Below are 18,940 nucleotides of genomic sequence, written 5' to 3' on the forward strand. Positions count from 1 at the left end.
ACAATATTCAGACTTTTATTTTGAAGGCTAAAACTATATGACGTTAAACGGATATCGTCGTTAGTATCAAACACCTTTATTCTAAATAAATAAAATGCCTAAATTGATCAACGTTTTCAAGCATTAAAGTAATGTGTTTTTTACAGACTGCAGGTTGTAAAGACGGCTACATAAAGGCGTTAACTAATAAACATAATCATGATAATATAACAGTAACGATGGATGGAGCCATTTGTCGGACACGCCCACGTGTGACATTCTCGAGCTTGGTCTCGTGATAGTAGTTAGCATCGTTATCCAGGTGGCTAACGAATTTACACAGCCATTTTAATGATAACTCAGTTAATTAAATGAAAAGTAGCGCGATATCCACAACGAACACTTGACAAGATGCTGTCTCGTCTACTGAAGGAGCACCAGGCGAAGCAAAATGAGCGGAAGGAGCTACAGGGTGAGTGATGTTAGTGGGCTCGGAGCCGGCTAGCATTGAAGCTAGCTGATGCTAAAAACAAAGCTGTGTCGCTAACGAGGTCCCCGCTGTTTCTGAAGCTGCTGGTGATTTGTCTCTGTTGATTTGACATCTTGCACAGAGAGACGCAGGCGTGAAGCTATTGCTGCGGCCACCTGTCTGACAGAAGCCCTCGTAGACCACCTCAACGTCGGGTATGAAAGTGCTGCCGACTGACTGTTGTGTTACTCGACGTTACATTTCGCAGCTTTCCAGTCGTAGCAGAAAGTTGGTGTTTGATTCTTTTACATGGATGTAAGATCCATGGATGCCTGTAATATGCAGGCCAGAAATTAATGTTGCTATTGAATATAAAGTTTTACAGATCCTGCTATATGATTAGTGCCATATTTAGATAAAAGGCATTTTATTACTTCATACTTACTTCACTACAACATTTTTCATTGAAGTCACTGACCAGCACTTTCCACTATGTTAGTGACTGTCCCTAACAGATTTCACTCATCCTCACCAGCCTGGGTTGTCCTCAACCAGAGCTCTTTTAGAGCCAATGAAATAAACGAATCCATTCATTGGACGATAAATCTCTGCAGTGGGTTGGTTAACCTTGTGAAAGTTCTGATGAAATCAAGACAATCAGCTTAAAGATGAAGAATGGCAAGAGTGATGCAAAGACCATTGTTGTGCTGTTCCTTTATGAAAAAGCTTATGACCAAAATCCATTAGTGACTTGGTGACATTTTGCCTGGCACAGTAAAAACTAAATAAACATAGTGGATTTCCATTTCCCCAGTGGGCTTACGTTGCATAATGCTCAGTATCTGTGTGCTAACAAAACTGTACTCTGTAATCTTTTCTATGTCACATTAGAGTTGCTCAGGCCTATGTAAACCAGCGTAAGCTCGACCATGAGGTGAAGACTCTCCAAGTGCAGGCGAGCCAGTTCTCCAAACAAACTGCTCAGTGGATCAGTATGGTGGAGGGATTCAATCAGGCTCTAAAGGTAGGAAAGACATAATCAGACAGAGAGGTCACTGAGCATAGTTGAAGCATAGTTAAAGGTGGTGTTGTGCTGCACTGTATTAGACTCACGGTATTCCTGACACTAAATAGAGGCAAGTGAATATAATGCACATAAACACACAATCTCAATGATAAACATATAAGTCTGTAACTTTAGCTGTCAAATAATCATCTCTTCAGATGCTCCCCTTTTAAAATATGGATAAAGATAAATTTGGATTTCAATAAGGATATCTGGTCCCAAATATCATAAATAGCAGCATTTACAGATAGCTATTACGGACAGTGTCACGTGTATTTAAGTTGGATGTTAGATGCATACATAGTGGGATCAGTCTCACATTACCATCATTTACACAGTTTGATTCAGTATTAATATAACAGGTGTTATTCCAACAGTGCACCTTTTTCAAATGGCAAGAACCTTGACACAAATCCCTTGATCTGTGCAGCTTTCATAGGTAGAACAATGCATAAAACTTTAGACCCCTATCTAATTATCCACCTTATATAATCGATATAGGGTCATTCAGATCAAAATGATGGATGAAAGTGTTTAAAGCATGTTTGTAGCTTGTTTAGATGATTGGTTACACTGGTAGATACACAAGGTCACAACCACTAATCTGTTTTGTCATTTCGTACAGGAAATTGGTGATGTAGAGAACTGGGCCCGCAGTATTGAGATGGATATGAGGACAATTGCCACAGCCCTGGAGTATGTTCACAAGGGTCAGCTTCACTCTGCTTCCTCCTAAACGCCATGAGGAGAGATGCTGGACATTAAAACCTGAGGATAAATCAACTGGAATGAAACATAAATCTGGTTTACTTATGTTAGCAAAGACACAAGCAGCAGTGGCTTTGCTCACCTCTGTGCCCACCATGGTTTCTTTGTTTCAGAGAAATCGATAGCATTTGTTAATTACCTTTAGACCTGCACAACTGCTTAAGTCTTTGAGCTACAATACAAACCAGGGAAAGCACACAATGATGCAGGAGTTGTTCAAAGATCAAGCCTTTTGATTAAATGAAATAGGTCTAGCATCTATTGACTTTCTTCAATTTTGGTGAACAAGGCTGCATCAGCTTGTATTTATGAAGGTGTTTAATGTGAAGTCTTAGCTCACCTGCTCGCCATAGCTTCAAGGAGCCACCAACAAATTGCCAGTTGTCTCATAGCATCAGGTTTTTCTTGCAACTGATAACTAAGAATTATGTACATATGTTTATGTATTGTATGCTTCCATACAGTGATGACTATTCTTCCTATCAAACATTTGAACTTAACATTTTGTTTTTAATAAAGTTAAAAATGCACTGGTGTATTTATTTTTTTTTTTTTTATGGAACTAGGATAAATAGCTAACCCACCTGATTGGATATAAGATCTCACAACAGCTGTTGCTTAGAATTTAAGCACAAAGAAATATTGACGTGAAGAAAAGGGAAGTGACATACCATATAAACAGATTTCTCATGATTTTTTTATGTACAGTAGGTGTCAGTATTAAACAAGTGCAGATAAAATGTTCGAGTTAGATTTTCAGTTGAATAAGGCATGTGAGGACATTTTTAGTTGCAAAAGACTTGAAGGATTTGCTTTAGCTGATGGTTTAAATATAGCTGTTATAAAAGTGGAAAGCAAAAGCTTAGGTGACAAACTAATAACTTAAGGTATTTAAGGTCTTAAATCAGGACAAAGTTTTGCAACACAAATGTGTCCAAACCACTAAATACTATGTCTGGATAAATATGTGCCTAGTGTGATTGGATAATTCTAGGAATGTGTGACGTGAAGGGGATTTATGTCCTGATGCACATTGCAGTAGGTTTCACTCAAGTAATCGTATGGTTGATAACTAATTACATTGACATGGAAATAAGGTTGGTTCATTTTCACAGTCTTGTAAAATATACTGTATCTTTAAGCCAACATTTTGACAAATATTTCCTTAGGGAAAGTTTCAATTTTTATTTATTTTATCATTTTATTATGGAGCATGCTGGTCACACAAACACTTTACCTTATTGTGCTGGGTTTTGTTGAAATGTACATTCATGAGCCACAATAAAACATGAAAGGCTACTGTTCACTGTCATTGCTATTATACAGCCAAGTATTTACAAATCGGACTGCATAGTTTCTGAAGTTCTAAACTGAACTGCATGAACCAGTGTGATTATACACAACACTGGCACATAAAGCGTTAAGTTTACACGCGTAAAGTACAGGGCTTACTGTACAAAGGAACCAGCAAGTTCTAAAAAAGGAAAGGACATAACATCACATATCGCAAAGAATCTTATCTTACTTAACCCAATTTGAAGGTAGGTAATATATTGTGAGAAACTATAAAATGTTTAAGAATGTGCTTTAATATCAAAGTGCACATATAGACAAGAAAGTTCTCTTTGTTTTCAGAGTTTCCTACCAACTTTTTTTTTTTTTGTTACGGATTGGGGATTACCAGTTGCGGACTTGTCTTAAGGGATCAGCCACATGGATAAAGCCCCTCTTTGACCAGCCTCTCTGAGTTAAGACAGAAGAATAACCAGAGAGGGAAAAAGAAGGGGACGGATCATTTGTGGAGATCCATAACTTCTCAGGAAAAGGTAGGATAATATCGTTTTTAAAGCAAGAAATTTCTTCATCATTGAATGATAAGTCTCCTTTATGCATGCTTTGGGTCTGATTTGTTAAAAAAAAAATTGTTAATGGTTACTACATAATGTTGAATGTTTTATTTAATTGAAGACTTAAGTAGCTTAAATGTGTAAATGAAAACAATAAACTTTAACATTCCTTGATATATGTTCATCTTATATCACTTTCTAGAAATTATCAAAATAATAATAAATTATTCAAATATCAATTTGCATATATGAGGCGTTCTGGTGTATTCCTTGGTATATAGTCTAGAAGAAATGTTATGCTGGGACCTTTAATGTTATGCAATGACTCAGCTGAACTCAAAGAGTTTCAGAGTTGTCATGCACCACATGTGATATGTGCAACTCTCTCCAGGTGATGAATAAAGAACGACAAAGACGAGCAGACTTTTCTCTAATAACTTTTTTGACCGAGGATCAGCATGAATTTAAACAGTTTCCACCACAATAGTTACTAGTGTTGAGGGTTGTGAACCTAGAAAATCTTAACCATAATAATTATTTTACAGGATAATTTATGTTTTAATTAATGCTTACAGCAGCTGTATAAGTAGTTTTTTAGTTAGATGTCACATAGAACATAACCTACTGAATTTTGTTTTCTGTTTTTCGTCACTAATAAGCCTGAAAACAAATTGGTTGTCAGCAATGAGCAGCCTAAGCAGCTCCGTCACAGGCATTACATTTATGCTTCAAAACAATGTACCCCCCTCTTAGTGTCTCCCTCCCTCACAAATGCTTTCATTCTTTCTTCCATAAGAGTATTAACCAAAGATTTCTCATGTGCCCAGAAAATTTCTGCAATACAAGCTACTCTCCTACTAAGGCCCTTGGTGAACAAAGCCTTTGTATGGTTATCCAAATGTTTCACTTAACCAGCACAATGCCCCAATAAAATGTTATCATAAAATCGAATGGTGATGTGACTGTGGGACTTCCATTTTCCACTTTCACATCTATTCCGTCAGAACTGGACTTGACATTTGGCTATGTGAGTAACTAGAAATATGTTCTCAGTATGTTTCTCTTTGGTCCCGCAGGTAACCAAAAAGCACACTCTAATCCAAGAAGCATCATGGATATGCAGATTGTCTATGACCTTTTAGGGTAAGACTCCTAGGGTCGAACTATTGTATATTTTGGTCAAAAATAATACACAGACACACATCCCACATGCAGGACATTTCAACTCTCTACTTTTTTTTTTGTCATCACATCTCCTCTCTGTTCTCTTACAGGGAAAATGCTTGGGTGTACATCGCTACTACCTTTGTGGTGTTGTGGATTGTTGTGTGGCTGTACAGGGACAGCTTGGAGATTGAACACATGACCGAAAAATATGTTTTTGTCACCGGCTGCGACACTGGGTTCGGAAACCTGCTGTGCAAGAAGCTTGATAGTAGAGGTTTTCATGTGCTGGCTGGCTGTCTCACAGAAAAGGGAGCTGATGATCTGAAAAGAGTGGCGGGCCCTAATTTAAAGACAGTCCTACTGGATGTGACCAGTCAGGACAGCATCCAGAAAGCTATGGAGTGGGCCAAGAAAGAGGTTGGCGATAAGGGTAAGAAATTGTCCGCGTTATTTAAATGTAAGATGGAGTTCAGTGGATTTCACTTTCACAAGATATTTTATTAAAACAGAATTATTTCTTCTCTCTTTTGTCTTTTTGTCGTTCCTTGCTCCCCTGTAGGACTTTGGGGTCTTGTGAACAATGCTGGGCGCTCATTACCCATGGGTCCTTCTGAGTGGATGAAAGTGGAGGATTTCCACAGCACACTGAAAGTCAACATTAATGGAGTGATCAGCATGACGATGACCTTTCTGCCACTGGTCAAGAAAGCTCATGGCCGCATTGTAAATGTATCGTCAGTCCTGGGAAGAGTGGCTGCAAATGGAGGAGGATACTGCATCTCCAAGTTTGCAGTGGAGAGTTTCTCTGACTGTCTGAGGTACGACCTCATTACCATTAAGAACCCTCATGTTGCTGTGCCCTGTTAAATGAAAGGAAGGGAATATGTGGATCACGTTTTTTATTTCCTGTCATCTAAAAAAAGACTATATTCTGAATATTAGGCATTCGTGCAAATCACAGTCGTTATTGTCCCATAAGGAAAATTTGGTGTGTAGTGTTTTATTACTGAGACAAACCATAACACACATTTAGAGCAATAAAGCATTTACTATCTAACACATTGCAGCAATACTTAGAAGTTGTAGCCTCAGAATTTGCCAAACAGCCATATTATCTGACAGGGCCAGATGGGGAATAATAATTCGCTGCTTCTCTAGGATTTAATTTAACTGTGCTTTGTATTAATCTGTACAGTTTTTTCCCATTCATACCTACTACCTAAAAAACCTAATGTTGTTTTCATTACTATATTACATGACAATACAGTTTAAGCCAAAGATTAGAAACCTAAGCACTATAGTGTAGTTGTAGTGTTTGTTCCTTTCAATAGGTAACTCTTTGCCATTTTATTTAGGAAAGTGTAGTATTTCTAGCTACATTTTTGCTAAATATAATTTATTACAAACATATAACCTAAACATTGCTCAAATTCATGTGTCATAGCTGAACTTTAAGGTACTAGTGAATGATTTATTAGCAATAAATAAAGACATGAGCTAGAACTAGAAAGTCTAACTTATTTAGAGTTATCGTGTTAATATGAACTATGAATGTGTGTATGGTGCTAGCTTTCATGATGTTTGCTGTATCCAGGAGAGATATAAACTACTTTGGAATCAAGGTGTGCATCATTGAGCCAGGGTTTTTCAAGACTGGAGTGACAAACCTCGATCCCATCGAGAGGGAGCTGCATCGCCTTTGGAACCAGCTCAGCCCTGAGGTACAAGCCAGCTATGGAGACAAATACCTCGATAAGTGTAAGTATTGAAAACTACTCACCATCGTGTTTCATTATTGTGATTTATGTTTACTAATGTAGTGTGATTTATGTAGACTAAAATTTCATTAAGAATCACATTCGCAAAATGAATTCTTTAAACAAAAGGCAAATTTTTATTAAAGTATGAGCTTTACAGTCACATTTGTGATGTGTAATCCTGTTGCATTAAGTGCATCTCTTCCTTTCCAGACATAAAAGTCCAGCGTTTGATCATGAATGCTGTCTGTGACTCTGACCTCACTAAGGTGACTGGCTGCATGGAGCATGCTCTCACTGCTGCCCACCCTCGTTCCAGATACAGCGCCGGCTGGGATGCCAAGCTTATCTGGATCCCCCTCTCTTACATGCCTTCTTGGGTAGTTGATGTTGGACTTAAGCTGGTGCTGCCTCGTCCCTCAAAGAGCGTTTAAGTCGTGATGACTGTGAAGAAATGTCTACAAAGTTATCAGCCTTTTTTATATCATGCTGATGAAGTACAGAGGCTGACTTAAAAATATATACCTTTCAAAACACCAATATTCCTTATCTACATTGGCCATGCAGTGATCTGATGTTGCAGGTGTAATTAAATATGCATTATCTGCAATGTAAATGTATTTGCCTGTCTGTCTGTTTAACACTTCTAGACATGAAGCAACAGGATGACACTGTACAGTAAAATTTAGTGTATATAATATTTCATTGGTTTCACTGGAATGTGCCTTTTGAGACTGTTATTTATGTATACGTATTAATGCTTTTAATCATCATATGCTAAATAAACAGAATTTTACTACTGGGAAAACCTTTTTCTTTTTTTTAAGAAACAAATGATCAGCTTAGAGCAGATTACTTGAAGTTTTACTTCACTGCAGGGTGAGACAAACTCCATATGACTGTCGATTATGAAACCCATGCTAACACTCAAAGTGGTATAACTAACATTTGCATAGATCTTTGTTTAATTTTTTAACTAACAACAGTTTCATATATTATATTGACATGGCTTTAATCTTTATATACTCATCATAAAGACTTCCCAATATATACATGTCTCTTCAACTATGCTGAGTTACAATATTACAACATTAAATACACTGAAAAAATAAAAATATATTTTTATTTAGCTCACACTCAAAGCCAAAAACACCAAAATGAGTAAACAATTTATTTCACCAGCTTTGGTTCAAATTGCAGTATCTTATAATGATGTTTATAATTGTTAGTTTACATTGTTTAAAAATAAATTTCAGTGATTGGATATTTCATAAGGTGGTATTAAACATTACATAAAATTGTGAAGAAGCTCTACACACAATGATTCATGTTGTGGTCATAATCTTTTTAATTATTCTCAAAATATAGTAGTAAAATATTTTAGTGTGTTCCATAAAGACAAAATACATGTGTAATATGAACAAGTGGTTGAAGATGTTATCTGCAAAGTAAAGCTTTACCTAAAGCTTTTACCTACCTAAAATATATAAATGCTAAATTAATTTTATGAGATACATGTTTTCTAAAATAAAATGGCGGCCTCTGTATCTGTCAGGTGACACATACTTTATAAAGTGTTGCTTCGGGGTTATAGGTTGAAAATGTTTATTTATTTTTATTTGAACTTAATCGCATGCCAGTCTAATTATTACTCATTATTAATCAAACACTTGACTTGAATATATCCCTGAATATTTATCTTTTTATTTTTACATCCTGGCGCACATGTGCTTCCATACCACGGCGTCAAAGCGCATGTCAAAGGTACAAATGTCCGACGACACCTGAAGGCAGCAAACTGCAGCGTTTTAGTTAAAAGTCAAACTGACCTCGTAGGAGTGGCTGGAAAACAAGTAGAAAAAAAAAAAAAAAACTAAACTAAAAACTAAACTAAACAACCATCGTGTTCTTCAGCCATGCAGTGTCTGAGAGCGCTGCGTCTGCCAAACTCCGCACAACTGCTCGTCAGAAGGACGGAGCTGGTGAAGAAGACTTTCCTCGTCCAGCCAACATGTTATCTGAGCACTGAACCCACAACAGCATCGCAGCGACGACCGTCTGCACACGTGGATCATTTCAATCTCAACATGTAAGTGTGAAACAGCTGAGGAGCAGCGCTTTGCTGCAGCATTGGACTGTCATTACAAGCTGCAGGCCTGGTGACGTTTGTCTGTTGTGTTTATGTGTAAATTATGTGATTGAGCTGCATTCATGTTTGTCTTAAAATATAGTTTCTTATATTCTTAAGTTACAATAGGCATTTCAATTTTATTGTACAAAATTTAGAGCACTCACAGTGTATGGCGGAAATAAAGCAACACACACACTGAAGTGAAAAACAACTTGAACCTGAAGTCAAAGAGATTTAAATACAAATAAATACAATCACAAATTATTTAGATGAAGCTGAAGAGGGTTATGAAACGGGCGCAAGAAGACTCAAGGGCACATAACAGGAAGCTTAGTGAGGTGACAAAGAACCCCAGAGTAACAACGAAGGTCTCAAAGGGACCACTGGCACCAATTAACATCTCTGTTAGAGCCTATGTGCAAACCAGTGAGCCTGGTTGCCTGGTGCATGGTGTCCATGGTAAGACTCCACAGAGTAGACTCCAGAAAATGTTTGCGAATTACAGAACTATCGTAGGATTGTTAGGGGACGACGTGAATATACATATTTCTACCTTTATTACACCATGTTTACATATAGAATAACGGCATAACAACAGGAAAACATTGTTGCGTCATGATTTGGGACGTCTTCACAAAAGCAAAACAAAGCTTTGGTTAAAAAGCTGCTATTTGTAAGTGAAATCTTAAGACTTTCCTCTCATAATTTGACTGTTTACTTCGCAGGAATGTCCATTCAAAGCCTCCCAGCTCTGGAGTGGAAAACATGCTTTTCTACACCATCACAGAGGGAAAAGAACAAGTCCCCATCTCATACTTCACCTCAGTAAGCTGTGAACCCCCCCCCCCCCCCCCTTTATATAAAGTGTACAAACATATATGTACACACACACACATATATATGACAAAGGGTTGTTATTTGCAGGCTCTGAAGAGAACCGGTCTCCATCCGTCTGACCCTCGTCTTAAAGACTGCATGGAGAAGCTTCAACAGGCTGTTCAAGAATCTGTTGGTGAGGTGATGATGGACAGAGACCTTTTCCACAGGTGAGACAGTGCCGCACAGATGGGCAGGTGTTTATGTAAGGAGGGGGCAGTTTTGTTTAGTCAAACACTTCAGTGAACTGAATTATCAATAATTGAATCACAGTTAATCCCTTTTGAACTTTCTGAATCAAAGTGTCTCTGAGCTCATAGCTATTATCTTATTTGTCGCTTCTTTCTGAGAGCGTCGCCCTTCCACACGGCCTTTCAAAATGGACTTGTAGCTAAATGCTGGCTGCCTCATGGCCTGGTGCAGGCTGGAGAACCACACTATTTTTAGTCTGACCTTTCAGCAACAATCCATTTTAATGAAGCACTTGTTGTGTGGGATTTCCCGCATGTTTATCTTTCTGCCTGCCCCTCTTCTTCGCTTCTCTTGTCTACTGTACCTCGCTGATTGGAGGAATGTTTGTTTAATTTAAATACAAGATGAAGAATGTGGAGGAATTTAGAAACAAGAGGCTGAAAACATAGTGAACACATTTATAATGTAATGCAGTTCAACACTATACAGAATGTGAAGGAGATTTCTGGGAACTTTGCAATGCTAAACGTTTGTTTAAAAGCTTTTAATTAAATCTACAGCCACTTTGACACTGGAATTTGTGGGTGGGCACCTACAGTATTCAATTGCATGACTCGTCAATGTTATTATCCCATTTAAAGTCCCCTCCATATATCTGTATAATAGTTTAAATTGACTAACCCAATCGCGTGTGCACCGTGTGGTGTAAAAATCATTGTTGTGTAGCATTTGGCACCTTGTTTGTTGCTCAGATGGGTAGCTGGCCGCTGTTCCCCACTTACACTCACAACTTCACACACACACACACACACATGTACTACATTAAAGTAAAAGCAAAGTATATGATTGAGTAACTGTGCAGAATGTTTTTATCTTCCTCTTCAGATGTGTTGGTGGAAACATTGTCCTTCTCATCCAGGCCTTCAGAAAGAAATTTATCATCCCTGAGTTTGATGAGTTTACACAAAAAATTGATGAAATTTACAACACAGTGCAAAACCAAAATGATGGGAAGGTATGTGTTTCTCATGTATTTGTTAAGTATCCTTTGGGAATGGAAAATGATTTTAATGAATGTATTAATGTGAAATTTTGAGTAAAGACTGACACAGCTCCCTATAAATTCATGCTGCCTTCCCACTAGGTCTCCCACTCAGTCTTCCTGCACATAAACAATTTTAAACTACCATCCCACTTATCACTGTGCATTTAGTTGGGACATTTTGTTCTGAATCTTAAACTGAGTGACCTGACTCTGTTACTGTATTGCGGCTGCAGGTTGCAGACTACATCCCCCAACTGGCCAAGTTTAGCCCAGAGTTGTGGGGTGTGTCTTTGTGTACGGTGGATGGGCAGAGGTAAGAATAGATTAAAGATTTGTACAAACAAACACAATGTTCAACACTAGGTTCATTATTCATTGGCAACAGTAAAGGTTTCTCATGCATGTTGACATGAATTGATTTGAATGATCCTGGGAAATGCTGTTTAAAATGACTGAAAGCTCCAGAACGACCACTAAATAGTTAGTTTCATGTCAACTACTGTTTCTGAGGTACACTGTCACATTTTAAAGATTGAGATATTGTTATCGTCTTATATTAATACAAACTGTAGACAGTTTAGAGAGAGACTGAAAATAAGGGTAGTGTGCACCATAACCATGTCTTTTAACACCTAAGCCTCTAACTGTCCCAGTGTTGCTGCTGAAAGTCTTACAACTGTAGTATTACTGTGTAGACTGGTTAATGCAACTGGAAACATTGTTTTCCATTATCCTTTGGGTCTCAAATGTCAGTTGTCTCTTCTTCCTCCAGACATTCAGTAGGTGACACCAAGCAGCCGTTCTGCCTACAGTCTTGTGTGAAGCCCCTACAGTACGCCATCGCCATCCACGAGGCAGGAACAGAGGCGGTTCACCGCTATGTTGGCAAGGAGCCAAGTGGACTAAAGTTCAACATGCTGTCACTTGATGATGAAGGTGTGTTATCATCGTGCTGTTAGAGTTAAAAAAACAAAAAAGAACTTGCATCACCTTGAATCAGAGTGAAGACATAACACTACTAGAAAAAAAATCACCAAAAATATTTGTGTGCTGGATTGGATCGTTTGTAAGTTTCCTTTGACTGCAACAGTGTTATTCCTCACCTTTTTAATGTTGCACATAATAGAAAAGGGATCATAAAGACTAAAACAACCTTTATACAAAGTTATTATGACTCTGATCTTGTTTTTTTTCCAGATAAGCCCCACAACCCCATGGTGAATGCTGGAGCCATAGTGATCAGTTCTCTTATCAAGGTAAACAGCTGGAGCCTGGTGTGTGTGTGTGACCGTTGTGTCAGAACAAACAATGAATCAATCTTCACTTGGCAGAAGTGAGTGACAGAAAAAAAACAGGTGACAGGTATTTTGTATTGTTTTATTTTTAAACTTAAAATCTTGTTATGAATTTGTGGAATAACAGTTTCTTCCACATTTATTATAAATTAAAAGTTTTAAAGTCAATTTCACTTTGCATTGACACATTTAAAACATTTCCAACTGTTTAAGAGCCTTCTTCTTTTATTCTTGATGTTTTAGTGATGTAAAAATGAACCGTATCGACTTGAACCATTCGCTAGGATAGAGTTACGAGACTGCAGCTTGTTGAGTGAGTCTGTTGATATGATGATTTCTATGACAGAGCCTGAGGGTTGTGTCATGAAGTAGCAGCAAGTTATTAATATCATTCTAAAATATCCTGGTATAAAAGTCTCTCATATGTCTTTACTGCATCTCTTTTGTTGTCTTACATATTTGAGAAAACAGGATCCGTAGGATATTTTTTCAACTGTTGTTTGTAAACCTGAACTCTACCTGAACTCGGCTTTATGATCACTGCCTATCTCTCCTCTTGCTGTTCCAGCTCATATTAGGATACTAAATGATGCAATCAGTGATTCGTTCATGCATTGTTTCACACTGTGCAATTAGTTCTGCTGAAGTCGTATGTGGCGTTCATGAATGTGGGGAACTGAATGACTGTGGCAATTACAATCAGCATATTTCTTTATACAGGCAAAATGACTCTCACTTTATTTTCAGCCTCAATCGAATAAGGCAGAGAAGTTTGACTATGTAAGTAGAGTGCCTCTCTCCTGTTTCAAGACCATGAATATGAAACTGAGACATGACCATCTGAGCAGGCACAGAGATGCTGCAGAACAAAATAAGTGTATCTTTGCTTGCCTAGGTTATGGAGTTTGTGAAAAAGATGGCAGGACACGAATATGTAGGATTCAGCAACGCCACGTGAGTGCTCTGTTAAATCATTTAGATATTTGGTTATTATACATCTTCATTTAATACACAACCAAGACAGTGGTAGGCAGATTGCTTGTCCACTGGCCTATTGCATTATTGATGTTTCACAGTTGACCATTCTGCTTCTGTCTCAGGTTCCAGTCAGAAAAGGAAACAGGTGACAGAAATTTTGCACTCGGATACTACATGAAAGAGAAGAAGGTCAGATAGAGTTTTTATTTTTTAACAGTGCTAAAATGTGTGGGAATATACTTTTTTTTATTTTCTGTTTAAGATAAAACTTTATTTAATAACTGAGCATGGTGCTTTTGCGTTTATGCTTTCATGAAATGTTCCTTTAAAGAACTGACATTTACAGATATGGCAAACTTTCATTTCACTATAAATTACTACTTTGAAACATTTAAACTAGTCCCAACATGTTTTAGGCAAACTAATATTTCTTCTGACTTCTCCATCTTCCATGCCTCTCTCTTCGTCACCACTTTATCATGTGACAAAGGTTATTCTGGTCCTTTTGACCCAAGGGCAGTAGTTCCCAGTGGGGTCGCCTAAAAAAAACCTCAACACATATGAGGCACCACTTAAAGACGGAGCCATGTGTCTTCATCTGTATGTTAGAAAGCATATATTAGTCAAATAGTTATAATGATATTGTTTCTTTCAACAGTGTTTTCCACCGGGAGCAGACATGATTGATTCCTTAGACTTTTACTTCCAGGTAAACATCTGTCAGAACATTTCATAAAGAATCATTAAAGGTTTTGTTGCTTATGTTAAACCTGTTATTAATTTAGCTGAAATGACAATAGTTCCAACTATTTCAACCGTTCTTCTGCTCTTAGCTTTGCTCCATTGAGGTGACCTGCAGGTCTGGAAGCATCATGGCTGCTACTCTGGCCAATGGGGGAATTTGTCCAATCACAGGCGAGCGTGTTCTGAGTGCAGAGGCGGTGCGAAACACTTTGAGTTTGATGCACTCGTGTGGCATGTACGACTTTTCTGGCCAGATGGCTTTTCATGTGAGTAACACTTATAGGTGACATCAGTCCTTTAACACAAAAGCAAAGCTGTTTTCATAGTCCAGCGTGATCAACTGAAGGAAATGCTTGTTCACTTGTTTACCAGAAACAAATCCCACGTCCAGCTTCTTGCTCTTTTCTCTCAGGTGGGCCTTCCTGCCAAATCTGGGGTGTCTGGTGCAATACTGCTGGTCATCCCCAATGTCATGGGAGTAATGTGTTGGTCTCCTCCACTGGATAGAGTTGGAAACAGCGTCCGGGGAATACACTTCTGTCAGGCAAGAGCAAGTCAGACAAATGGACAGTGGACTTTATACCATAATCAGAGATCTGAAAGTTTAAATCACATGATAATTTATAGTTACAGTGCATCCAGAAAGTATTTACTAATTAAATTAGTACACAAAATAAGTTTGTTTGAAATCTTTGCAAATCTATTTAAAAAAAAAAAAAAATCACATGTGCATAAATATGGTCAGTTTCTGCCATCGACAACCTTAATGCAGTCCACCTGTGGAATATTCAGTTGATTAGACATAATTTGGAAACACTTCTTCTTTCCCTTTGATATTATGGGGTATTTTTTTGTAAAACTTTAAGGACAATAATGAATTGAATCCATTCTGAAATAAGGCTGTAATGTAACAAAATGTGGAAAAAGTTAAGCACTGTGAATTTTTAAGTAATTTGTTCCCTTTATACTTAATAAATCAGGAATGATTATGATGATATCTCATTAACAAATCTCAGGAGCTGGTGTCACTCTTCAATTTTCACAATTATGACAACTTGAGGCACTTTGTGAAGAAGCAGGACCCTCGCAGGCAGGATGGGGGGGACTGGGTGAGTTGATTTTTCAGTTAGTTCTTTGCTAGACTTGGTTAAAATTTGGATTTATAGCACTGGTATGTTTATGTGACTTTCCTCTATTTGCAGAACAACTCAGTTTCTAACTTGATGTTTGCTGCCTACACTGGAGATGTCTCTGCTTTGAGGAGGTACCTTACCAGCATGCCCCTGATCATCTAATTTATAACAAACAGAAAGTTTATGCCAGGTCTGGGTGAGAAAACACACAGTGGGATGACTAATTAATAATGAACACTAAGTGGTTTAGTAAAAACCCTCCAAGCTGATGTTCAGTGCTGATAAACAGCTACTAGAAATGTTTTGTTGAAGTTTTTAGATCAGTTCCATAAGAAACAGTTTGATTTTACATTTGCCACACAAATATTTAAGATTGAATCATTTTCCACAATTACTAATTAAACAATTGTAAAGTTTTGTCTCATTTGCTCAATTGAATAGTCCATCACACTGATACTTACATGTTAATTGGCCAAAATGTAAAACCAGTGCTAAAGTGACGTCTTATACTTCTATATGTATACTGAATACTGAGCCTTTATTTATTCCCCTCAGGATTGCCATGTCCTCTATGGATATGGATCTGAAAGACTACGACTCTCGAACAGCACTACATATCGCTGCAGCAGAGGGTGAGCTCCAGAGTCCTGTTCATCTCTGGTCCTGATATTTCATTCAATGAATGAGAAATGTTCTACATCTGTTCCACAGACAAATTATAAATCAATTTCACGTTGAATACAGTAGCAACCCAGGAGCACCTTTATCACACAACCTCCAATTAGGTGTAATCAATACAATGTGAGCAGAGGATTTAGGATTAGACGTAATTAACATATGTAACAGTGAGTGGCCAGATGTGGTGATGATGAATGAAAAAGAAATTATGAGCTAGGGATGAACTCAAATAATGGGTTGAATTTAGCAGGAATTCTGAATAGTGGAATAGCTGAAGACCTTCCTCACTGAATTTTCACCAAAGCTTCATTTTAGCACCGTTTCTATTTGCACTATACAAAATAACACCTATTCCAGTCATTTGTGCAGCCTGTGAGTCATGCAGTCACTCAGCAGTTGTGTGAAAAGCCTGTGTCATCATTGTATCATTGTTCTGTTTATCAGTGACTGACTGAAAAAACACTTAGCAGTTTTTTTTATTATTTGTTTTGACACCCACAGCTGTAATTAAAGCTAATTTTCACTTAATTTGTTTTCATGATTAGCTACAGAGGTTTAGTACCTCTGGCTCAGATTACACAAAACCACCAATAAGCTGAAGCCCACAAACAGAACCATATGGTTGATATTTGTCTTCTGTTGCCGTTTAGGTTTATTCAGAGCAGATTTAATGCTCCACTGCAGCAGTGTCCTAAACAGTAACAATGTTCAAAAAGAACCTTGTAGGCAAGTTATTTGTTTACAAAAAAAAGAGGAAGTAATATTCTTCCAAATGAAAAATCCAGAGCGTTGCACTCCTAAATATGATTACAAGTTGCATTGTGACTTTTTTTTTTCATGCTTTTATTTTTGGCAGTTATGCTTCTCATTTGTCATGCTTCTAGATAAACTTGTAAATAATGAACAGCTTGCTAGTTGTAGGTGGAATTTGAATGATTACATTGCTGATGATTATTTTTGTGTTTGTTTTTCTCTAATGAAGATTGTCTTTAATATTTAGTCATGTTTTCTGTTTATTTTCAGGTCACATAGATGTGGTTAGGTTTCTTACAGATACCTGCAAAGTAAATCCATTCATAGAGGACAGGTTGGATCACTTTTTTTCCCCACTATCTATCTGCTGTGCTGAAGTTCTCCTCCATGCTTCCTGCTCATTTCTCTCCTCAACATGACCTTTACTCATTGCTGTGCAGGTGGGGGAACCTACCAGTCGACGATGCAATGCAGTTCGAACATGAAGAGGTGGTGAAGGTGCTGAAAGACTACCAGCAAAGCTGCAGGCAGCAGAAGACGCAGCTCACTGAAGCCGCACATTCCCCAAAGCTGGACGCTATTGATGGCATGTTGTGATGTATTTGAATTATCAAACCAGCTTCTCTGGACCTTTGTAAGGAACTATGCAGACTGATAGTTGCAGCAGAAAAGGAAGGAAGGACACTTCTAGTAAAAGGAAAATGATAAATACATGCAAATAACATTTAAAGTAGGTAAAAAATGCCATGAAATACAGTAATGGATATATGCTGCCTTACGGTAAAGGTTTTCACTTTATTCCAGATCAGCGCTGTTAAAATGCATCTTTTACTTGTACACAGTGTTCAGTATTTTTGTAGTCGTTATGTAGCAGAGGGATTTGAAGACATGGACTTTTCAACAATAATTTTATTTTTTTTTACATTTTTATTTTCATTTTATATTTAAACTGTATGGTATGTTTGGAGGCTAATGCTGAAATATGACATGATCGAATTAAACTATAATCCAGCTTATTTTAGCCTAATTTCTCTCCTCCATAAGTAAAGTTAATCACATGTGACAGATTGTCCCTTTTATGACCTGGTTCATGCAGATCATATAGGCTTGGATGCAACCACACATGACATACTTTAGGTTTTTTGTATCCACTAGATGGCACTGTGCCCCTTTCCAATGGATGTATGTATGTCAACTGGGGAACACATAGCATTGGTTGTGCTGAGCATCCAATCGTCATGCAGCGGCACATTCGTTCATGCACGTTCAGTGGCCTCTACCTGGCAACTTAAATGAGCTTCAAGCACCTTGTGAAATCCAGGGGTTCATTCAGTTTCCTTTGTTTGTACAGCAAGTGATTCTTTGCGTTTATAAGAGCTACTTTTGGTTTTTTTTCTATAAAAATAACACTCTTGTATTCTTTCTGAAGAAAATAATTTGGGCCTTTTTATCACCATTGAAGAGACATTGTACATTTGTGTAGGATTTGAATCTTTAAGCATTTAAGAGGTTCAATGAAGCTGCACTTTATCTATTTACATGACTAGCTTAACAGATTAATGTGGTACTTATAGGAATTAATTATACAAACAGAGGTTTAATATAGTTCATTGCATAAAGCCTAAGAAAATATTTTTATTGTGTACCCTAACTTTGGACCTTTCAAAGCAGGCGTATCTCAGTAAGTTTATGTTAATGCCTCATTTTATCACATTAAAAAACAAACAAAAACAAACAATAAAAAAATAAACAATATCACATGACTATCCCCATTGACTCAAAGTCATATAAGTCTCTGGTTTGGAAGGTGTCAGATTTGTTTTACCCATCTAATATCGGCGTGGGCAGCAGATGTCACCATTTTGTTTCCAGTGCTTCCAAACAACAATTTTAAGCCCATTCACTTCATATCGATTCAATTCTACAGGAAGCTTTGGTTTCTTCACCACTGTTTTACTTATACGAGCAAGAGAAGTGTCTACATATAACTTTGTTACCATACAGATTTAAGTGCAACAGACTTACCTCTGCTGTTTTAATCTGTTCTCCAGGGTGTTCTAGC

The 18,940-nt window shown here is 37.6% G+C and overlaps 3 protein-coding genes across 4 annotated transcripts; all 3 read left to right on the forward strand.

The window, feature by feature from the left end:
• The first annotated feature begins 248 nt into the window (after positions 1 to 248).
• bloc1s1 (biogenesis of lysosomal organelles complex-1, subunit 1) lies at positions 249 to 2,812 on the forward strand. Its single transcript, XM_026346660.1, has 4 exons — positions 249 to 451; positions 591 to 663; positions 1,340 to 1,472; positions 2,140 to 2,812. The coding sequence occupies exons 1-4, from the start codon at positions 391 to 393 to the stop codon at positions 2,248 to 2,250; spliced, it is 378 nt and encodes a 125-aa protein (XP_026202445.1). The 5' UTR covers positions 249 to 390; the 3' UTR covers positions 2,251 to 2,812.
• Positions 2,813 to 3,739: 927 nt separating this feature from the next.
• rdh5 (retinol dehydrogenase 5 (11-cis/9-cis)) lies at positions 3,740 to 7,844 on the forward strand. Of its 2 annotated transcripts, none has more exons than XM_026348901.1 (7): positions 3,740 to 3,823; positions 3,918 to 4,108; positions 5,206 to 5,272; positions 5,404 to 5,726; positions 5,856 to 6,114; positions 6,891 to 7,054; positions 7,267 to 7,844. In XM_026348901.1, exons 3-7 carry the CDS (start codon positions 5,241 to 5,243, stop codon positions 7,485 to 7,487), a joined length of 999 nt encoding a protein of 332 aa, XP_026204686.1. In that variant the 5' UTR covers positions 3,740 to 3,823; positions 3,918 to 4,108; positions 5,206 to 5,240; the 3' UTR covers positions 7,488 to 7,844. The 2 variants fall into 2 exon arrangements, with proteins under 2 accessions (XP_026204686.1, XP_026204687.1); XM_026348902.1 differs by having other exon boundaries at positions 3,773 to 3,823; positions 3,967 to 4,108.
• Positions 7,845 to 8,834: 990 nt separating this feature from the next.
• On the forward strand, positions 8,835 to 18,347 carry gls2b (glutaminase 2b (liver, mitochondrial)). The gene is made up of 18 exons (XM_026346627.1): positions 8,835 to 9,142; positions 9,910 to 10,009; positions 10,109 to 10,230; positions 11,138 to 11,267; positions 11,531 to 11,610; positions 12,070 to 12,233; positions 12,495 to 12,553; positions 13,340 to 13,372; positions 13,488 to 13,546; positions 13,693 to 13,759; positions 14,229 to 14,279; positions 14,404 to 14,580; positions 14,727 to 14,858; positions 15,331 to 15,423; positions 15,517 to 15,578; positions 16,003 to 16,079; positions 17,149 to 17,212; positions 17,319 to 18,347. The coding sequence occupies exons 1-18, from the start codon at positions 8,970 to 8,972 to the stop codon at positions 17,473 to 17,475; spliced, it is 1,800 nt and encodes a 599-aa protein (XP_026202412.1). The 5' UTR covers positions 8,835 to 8,969; the 3' UTR covers positions 17,476 to 18,347.
• Positions 18,348 to 18,940: the final 593 nt, after the last annotated feature.

Source organism: Anabas testudineus, chromosome 5 (assembly GCF_900324465.2).
Source record: "Anabas testudineus chromosome 5, fAnaTes1.2, whole genome shotgun sequence".
NCBI classification, from domain to species: Eukaryota; Metazoa; Chordata; class Actinopteri; order Anabantiformes; family Anabantidae; genus Anabas; species Anabas testudineus.